Consider the following 8,848-nt stretch of genomic DNA (forward strand, 5'->3'; position numbering starts at 1 on the left):
ACACTTTTTGTTGAAACAATCAGCAGCTGGAAAAATAGTCCGATGTCAGTGCTAAGGGACTGAATGGAGAGGCTGCTAGAGATCAAGCAGCATAGAAAGCCACCATTTTGTGACCAAGGCCAATGCATGCAAACATGTTGGAACCTTTTTAAATGAAGCAAAGCATAAAACAAGTAAAGTAGAGCCTCTCTGTATTGGATCAGTTGGGGGAAGACCAGTCCGATAAAGCCAATAATCCAATACGTCCAGTGGCCCCCCATGAAGTGGAATTTCAGGCACATAATGGAAAGTAAATGAGTAAAACAGCATATTATACAGTACAGTAGTACTGTACTAAAAATAAAAATTATAGCCATTTTACACTAACTTTGCCCATTATTTCATACCTTGTCACAGCACTTCTTCATGACTAGCCCAAGTGGATGGGAAAGATCACCGCTATTGTTGGTAACTGCATTCTGAGTCACCCCACACATGAGAAGCGATCTGGTCATATGCCCTAGGTAATGGATAATGTATGTTAAATGCAAAAAAGTGTCAGGTGGGCCCAGAGCTGTCGGTTAAGTCTGCATGATTTTTCCCATTTAATATATGGTATCCGATATGTATAACTGTTTGTCCGGAGGCTCTCAAAGTTAAATCCAGTATCTGGGCTAGCAGGGTATGATAAAGTGAAGGTTCACTGTACTGATGCCCATCCCATGCCCATCATTTAGGTCACAACAACCTGCCCAAACATCCTTATCCTCCACCATCTCCCTGCCAAGCTGGACTGAGGTTAGTCAGTCCGGACTGTTTCTGGCTTTATCCGGCTTTTCCCGTTATATAAGAATTTAGTCCAGTAGGCTCCTTGAGTCCAATAAAAGCGAATTCCGATATATTGAAGTCCGTTATATCGAGGTTTTATTGTATAAGTAATTCCTTGATTATCCAACATAATAGAGCCAAAGGTATGTCCGGAAAGTGGATCCGTCCAGATAATGGACTTCTCCCCAGGCTCCCCTTCGTGTGTAACCTAACTTTGAAAGCCATTAGTACAAGGCCATTACAGTACATTGTACAACACTTGTTCCTGTTGTTTCACATTACTCTATCAGGTCAAGCAGACCTGTAAACCACAGCCAAGCATTTACCATGGTCAAGCAGACTCGTCAGTCACAGATAACCAATCACCCTTACAGGGCCATAGCCTGTAGTGACATGAAAAAATCATGAAAAAAATGGCCACACAAGAAAAATACAGTGGAAACACAAAACATAATGGTAAAATGGAAAAAAAATCATGGTAAAATTTAAAACAAATCATGGTACAGTACAGTAAGCTAGAATAAAATCAACATCAACACTCATGATTCCTCACAGGGCATCATGCTGAATAACCCTCCAGCTCCTTGACTCTGACTCTTGCACTGCGGCTGACAAAGCTGTTGCATTACACAGTACAATCATGTGTGGTGTAGTGGCGTACCCTGATGAGCCAGTAGCAGGCAGGGAACAACCACAAAAGGCACCATGTGCTCCACCATAACAACTGTCTGAGAGGAGCTGTTCACTTCACGGTCGCCGTGTGGGAACTGGGAACGGCTGAGGGGGTCTCTAGTGGACGCTGGGTAAAGTACTGTGCCAGACAGCCTTGTGCCACTAGGGTATTCATGCCTGAGCCGGCAAAAATGTTAGTGTGACCATAATTTCCACCCAGACACAAGCATTTTATGTGGATAAAATGGAAAAATGTACAGTACTCATAATGGTTTAATACAGCCAGATCACAGCAACAGGGTAATGGATCATTCGGATAAGGGACGTTTAGATAATCGAGGGATTACTGTACGGCGGGCACCCGCATAACGTGGGAATATTGTACCCTGAAGCTCCCGCTTTATTGTAATTCCGCGTTATAAGGCCATATGTTTACATGTTAAAGGGTTTCGTGGTACCTAAGCCAGCCCCAAATTCAAACTTTGGGGCAATTTTCATTTTTTTTTTTTCCCAGGACATTTACCTACCTAATAAAGACTTCATTAAATACAAACACTGGAGGATTCCTTGCCTTGAATGGAAGAGGTCGTGGGCTTGATGGGGAAAAGTGGAGTGTGGTTCTGAGGCAGGGCAGGACTCCTACTGGTCCTCAATACGGTCGTCCTGCCAAGCCAGTTCCGTAGAGTTCTCTTCTGAGGAAGAAGATGAGCCCTATATGTCCTGATTCCCCTGTTGCCACTCTTCTGCTTCTTGCACAAACCCCTCAAAGTCAACAGAAACATCAGACATAGCATCTTCTTATGGTTGTTGTTGCATTTGAATCTCTCGATGGGGAGTCATACGAATGGTGGATTCGATAACTTTGTAAAATTTTACAGTGTCACAGTTCCTCTGTCCTCTCTCCTTCCTCTTGATGACATCCACCTTCTGCTCCTGTGTCAGAGACTTCCAGCGTTTAGCAGGGTCACGGTGCAATGGCATAGTCGATCTGGGTCAGGTGCCAAAAAAAAAAAAAAGATCACACAAAGCACATGTGCAGCCAGAGCACGAGGAGAAGCTAGGCTTAGCTGGGGTAGGAATGCTCAGTGGACCGTGATGACATCCCGCTCAGGCATATGATAGCAGTACGTCATAGGCTTGCAATCCGTGCTCTGTCTATCACTTGCCGCATTATGTGCATTTTATGCCTTGTGCCACTTTCTGTCTATCATTGGCCATGTAATATGACTTTGAAACATATTGTGGGTCTTCCTGCAGCATTTATGTTCATTGTCACCGCATAGGCAGGTGCTCTGAAAAATGAGAGGCTTCCTCTGACTGTGCTATATCTTTTTTTTTCCCACGTTGTGACTTTTTAGGACACAAAATGGTACCTCCTGTGTGAATCACGCTCTGTGATCGCGCGTTAGGTGAGTGCTTGTTGTATATATTCATATACAAAATTTCAACTTTCAGAGGTAGTTGTTGTAGAGATACAAGGTGTGGATGAGTACTTAACATAGCTAATGTGAAATAGTTAAAGTAGCAGTACCTGCAGTGGCATAAGATGATGCAGTTGATGTACTGTAGTATATACGGTTAGATGTAGTACTGGTTTTAACCCAACTGTGATGGCTACTTTTTTGTTGTATCCGAGTTATTGTCACATTATTATATTTAGCTACTTGGATACAGCAGTTTAAGTTAAAGGTATAGTAGTGATCCACCTCTCTTATACTATATGATGTCCTTAAGTTGCATGTAATTATCCATTGGTAGCATGACTAAAATATGAAAGGTGTCATTTATATTTTGGGAGTTACCATAAGTGTTATAGTAATTGCTGGATAACATAGGGGAATTAGGGCAGGAAATAATCTGTCAGTTTTATATTAAAACAGAAACGGAAAAGCTGTAGTCTGACACCCAATTCTGATGGTCATTATTTACATACAGTATATGCTGATAATTAGTTGTGCAGTGTTTAGCCTTCTGCCTTGCTGCTGTATGCATGCTATAACATGCCTTGCAGACTAACCATATTTTATTCTCAAAGTTGTTTCACAAGTGGCCATCAGAAATGGGGGCTTGCATACACCTTTGCATTCATAGTTTGAATAATACAGTTGTGTTAATATGAGTGTCTCTTACAGGTGGTGGAGGGTGCAGCTGGGGTGGCTCTGGCAGCTGTAAAGAAGGTGCACTCCAGTTACTGTGATAAGAAGGTGGCTGTGGTCTTGTGTGGTGCCAGCATCAGCATCACTAAACTTCATAACATTATTTCCACCCACATTAGCAAGGATCAACAGCCAGTTACAGCACAGCTATAGTCTATTCACAAAGAAATTCCTAGATAAACTCATTTACTTGCTAAGCTTAACATATTTCCTCTTTGCTCATATTTTGAATAACTGATTTTACTTTGCTTGAAAATAAAACCGCAACATAGTTCATTGCAGCCTCTGCCATCTCCTGTCACCTCACATTCATATACCATAAACCCTCAATTATCCAATGTTGCAATAATCGGCTCAACGTAATATGCAGTGCATTTTGCTTGGTTCTTTTAAAGCAATATCCAGCTCTGAAATGGGAAGCAACCAGCGGTCCTATGCAATATCCAGTGGTGAGGGGTATCATCTGGCTCAGACACAGGAGCCAGTCGGTGCCTGGGAAAACCCTGTAACATCCCAGTCAATCAGACTGCATTGTGGGAGTGGCCCACCGAGCGCTCCAAGCCTACCTTTGCTCTCTCATTCTCTCCTGTGGATGTGCAATGAAGACATGTCTGTGCAGTCTGTTCTTGTGGCCACTTGATGGCAAAACCCTAGTGCATTGACTTACTCTGTTGCCTCCCATGTCTTGCTTCTTCTTGTTGCAACGCTTGTGGCCTCTCAGTGCCTGTGTCCTAGGCCTCTATTGTGATTCTGAAATTACTGTACATGTGGGAGCCATTTGCCACTGAACCTCATGGGATTAAATGCACTGTACTGTGCTGTATGATATACAGCTCTACCCTCCATCAGTGCCAACAGTAGGTGAGTACATGCACACTGTGTACTGCATTACTGTACTGTATCAATAACTTTTGTATTTTATGTTTAATTTTCATCTTTTACTCATGGGAAAGTTTTTAGGATAGAGGGTCGAGATAAATACAGTAATAACAAATTATCCGGCTCGACGCCAAATGTTGAGCTGATGGGGGGGTACTATACAATATCAGGCATTCTGCAGTAACTGGCATGGGGGTTGGCTGAATTATGCCAGATAATTGAGGGTTTGCTGTACTTCCTCACAAAAAGTCACCTTGTGGTGACCAAAGTTTGCTTCAGAGCAGGTGTCACACCACGCAGGTACAATGCATCATGGGCTTGGGTGTGCTTTTACAATGTCACAGCATGTAGTGTTAGATGTGGAGAGATCATGTAGGATGCTAGAACATTAAATTTTTATGGTGAAATCTTGTAATACATTAACTTTTGAAATTCAGGTACCTTTATTTATTTATTTTTTCTATAATCTAAAGACTATTATTGGATGCAGTTTGTATTACATATTTACCCATTGGCAGTTGTACTGTGTATGAATAACAAAATCATACAAGTATATACAAATGCATTGCCATCATCTGCATGGAGAACTAATACTATACACCAGCTTAAACCAAAACTGCCATAGAAATCAAAAGGTAATGAACTTACGGTATTTTAAACCCATTAGCTTTATGACGTACTGAACTGTGTACTGTATTCTGGCTAACACCAGACAAATTTATTAACTGTGGGAGAGACCCCTCTGGGGCCAAAGGGTGAGAAAGTCTCCATTAACCTCATTAACACAGGGATATACAGTACTTTACTTTGTATTCTTATATAAGCTGATGCGTGACAATTTTATAAAGTTTAAGAGAGTCCCTATGGGGTGTGGGGGCTGTTAAACCTCTGCTTTAGTATTTGTAGGATCTATATTTTTTTTTATTCACTCCATTTCATTCTCCATCATACCAGCAAGAAGTTTGTGGGAATCATCTTGGGCATGCAAATAACAAGTTATTGGCATGTATCTCTCTCTTGAAACATTTTACAAGTAACTCAGGCGTGTTGACTAAGATCTGGGTCAGCTGTCATCTCTTTGTTGTTGATGTTATGGCCCTTTCCTACACTTAATCAATGACTCAGCTTCAGGTAAAGTAAATCTTTCCAGTGGTTTGTATTTAGTTAGGATTTAAAGAAAGTAAAAGCATAACAATGTGGTATAAATGCATTTTCAGATTTTTAAATATTACAGCTTATTAAAAGAAGTTATGGAATGCACTGCTGAATGTCCAAAAGCAGGAAGACAGTGTAAGCAGTTTCCTGTGGTTAAATAAGTACAAGATAATATACCATCATTTCTGACCAGTGTTAGTGTTAAGTCAGTGGCTCTTACCTGAATGCGGAAGTTGATTTTCTTTTCACAATGCCACTGTTAAAAAATTTGATAAATTGTTTACATTATAAGATCATACAACCTTCCTGTATGAAACTGAGGCAGGAACTCTGTGCCTTACCTCCTTTGTAAAATAATGTAAAGTTAATACAAATCTAATAGATAACTGTTTTAGTCTGCCCTTGACCGATTATTAATCATTTAGTTATGGGTAGTAGTCAGTGACCAAAAAGTTGCCATGCTAAATGCAGTATGACTTTCTAGACCAGTGAATGGACAATAACTCATCTTCATTACCAGGAAAAGGAGCAAATCACGCCTAACAGGGTGGGGAAAAAAAATGACTGTAGTAATTACTAAAGCAGCAACTAAATGCACACTTTGCATGTATACTGAAAGATCCAATGGGTTGACCCTCAGGACTCAACTGGATTAGGTCACAAAAGGATGAACATGGGTTAACAATACTCAGGTATCTCTTAGGTTAGTATGTATAAAGCCATAACAAAATAGAACTTGACTACTTTACCAATTCACTGAAATTTAGATGGAACATTGTATGCATTTCATAAAGCTCTGCATATGGCTACATTACTTATGACTGTTCTCATTAAGTACTGAAACAGCAATTGTAGTGCAATATATGGATCAGCACATGATTTGAGGAGGAATCCCAAAACCTACATCTGACTTTCGTATGTTAAGACAGACTGACCTGTATTGAATCGGTACATATTTTGTCCAGTAGATGCTCACTTTCACAAAAGTGAATGATATGGCACATACTTTTACACTTAATAGAGGAATTTCTTGTCAGACCATGGTTCACAGTAATATCAGGAATCCCTAGGAAAGGGTGAGCCACATTTGACCAAACTGGCTTCAGACACGTGGGCAAAGAGGCTGATATTTACAGAGACAATCCAGGGTCTCTTGACTTACTGTGAAGACAGTCCAGTGTCTAACCCTGTGATTATGGGGAGAATACTCGCACCAGTTGGGTCACAGACTTGCTACAGTTGACAGTTCTAAAGACTTTGTAACATGGTTAAGAATCTGAATAAAGTTAAAGATATGCAACCAACTGAACTTATGTACACAGCCAATGGTCTCTCATTCTGACTAATGTGAGAATACCAAGAGCTTATCTGAAAAAATGTCTAAGTAAGGAATGTCTTCATACAGGCAATAAACACAGCAAGCATGCAGAATAGACAATCATGCACACAGTTTTTAACATGCTAAATTATTTCCAGCAACAGCTGAATAATAATCTTCATAGCTGGAAAAACCATACCATTCACTGCACACAGAATAATCATCATGCGCCTTTTCTATTTCCACAACAAACATAAGTTCTTCAGGTCTGTCATTTATATTTACCAATGGTCGCTTCATTAAAAGGCTATATACTCATCTTAAATGTCGGGACCAACTGCCTAGCCCCGGCCCCCTGCGTTCCTCGTGGGGCAACGTAGGATTGGATGATGGATGGATGGATAAATGCATGTGTCTGCCTTGCTCACACAGTGTTGGCTCCATACTGCACAGTCTTTTACAGCAAACAAACTGGTATATCTTCAATCCTCTGACCTAAGTTTATTTTGGAGGACCTCACTCCAGGTCATTTCATTTTAACTTTGTGGTGTTCTTCTATCATTCTGAACTTAATTATTCGGGCTATAAGAAGTGTTTATGACAGCTATGAAATGTTCATACAGCCTCCCTTATCAGAAGTTACAAATCATGTAGTTTACTACAGAGCTACCTGTACTTATTTGTAAATGGGGATTGATGTACAGCCTTCCTAATCAGCATCATTGCTAATGCATCGTAAGCATGTAATACACTAACATAGACACTGGACAATAAAAAATGGTGATGATCAGTGTAGTACATGTACTGTAATATAAAATTAACTAAATTGTAATTCCTTAATGTTATTATGCACATGAGTAAAGTATTATCATTACTGTTAAGTATGATGTCTTAGGTAGGCAGGGGCACTCACCATCCATTCACTTGAAGTAGTGCTGCTCTTGGGTTGCTGCCCTTTCATCTCTTCCTTCCTTCTTTCCTTACTTCCTCTTCTGTATATCTTCCTTTCATTCTTTCCTCTTCCTTCTGTCTACAGTGACTCTACACTGAGTGACAAGGCTAATGGTTTCCTGTACACTAGGAGACCATCTACTATGCTGGGTGGTAACTAGGCTATACTGTATAGCCAAAATTTGGTACCTGGTGGTTTAGTGGGTAACTAAGGTGCTCCAATTGGATTGAGCTGGTGCAGGTTTATATCCTAGGGGTGGCTGGGGTTTGTTGCTCACGTAATGCCAATCAGAGATGGTTGAGGCTGGTCATTCTCATCTTAAATGTCTGGACCAACTTGCCTAGCCCCGGGCTCCTACGCTCCTCATGGGGCAACAGTGGATTAGATGACGAATAAATGATGTCTAAGACTGTAAACTGCATGTTGTAGCCATGACAGACTACACAAGATCATACAGAGTTTATATTAGTCGGGGAATTCATCTCCTCAAAATTTTAGCATGATTTTGAGTTGTATGCATGGTCTTGATGTCAGTGTTCATAAGGTATTCATTTCTGGGATAAAAAGTTAGTATAAAACAATAACTCATAAATGCTAATGGTCAAACTCACAATCACATTATAATCCAGATTATGGATTCAACTGATATTAACCAGTCACTTTACTTTGGACATTTTTATTGATGCATACACGAAAAAGCTCAGCTTCGTGTTGCCGCTTGGGAACTTTAAGTGGCCTTGAATGCTGGGGTATCCTTCTTTCATGTGGATAGTGATGGCATTATAAAACTTAAATAGAAGTTCTCAGAGCCATGTCTTCTTTAGAATCTGGATACATACAGGCTACTAAGACAGTGGAGGAGATGCTTGACATCTACACATGTAAAAAATAATGAACTGTGATGGAGGA

General features: G+C 40.4%; 1 protein-coding gene across 1 annotated transcript in view; it reads left to right on the plus strand.

The window, feature by feature from the left end:
* LOC145392855 (L-threonine ammonia-lyase-like) overlaps nt 1-3,803 on the plus strand; it is a 148,536-nt gene extending 144,733 nt beyond the window's left edge. The window contains exon 8 of the mRNA XM_080267140.1: nt 3,612-3,803. Coding sequence (XP_080123266.1) covers nt 3,612-3,788 — 177 coding nt within the window. The 3' untranslated portion in view covers nt 3,789-3,803. The remainder of the gene's footprint in view (nt 1-3,611) is intronic.
* Nucleotides 3,804-8,848: the final 5,045 nt, after the last annotated feature.

The sequence above is a fragment of the Coenobita brevimanus genome, chromosome 23, assembly GCF_032717465.1.
Source record: "Coenobita brevimanus isolate Jiangsu-jjx chromosome 23, ASM3271746v2, whole genome shotgun sequence".
NCBI lineage: Eukaryota > Metazoa > Arthropoda > Malacostraca > Decapoda > Coenobitidae > Coenobita > Coenobita brevimanus.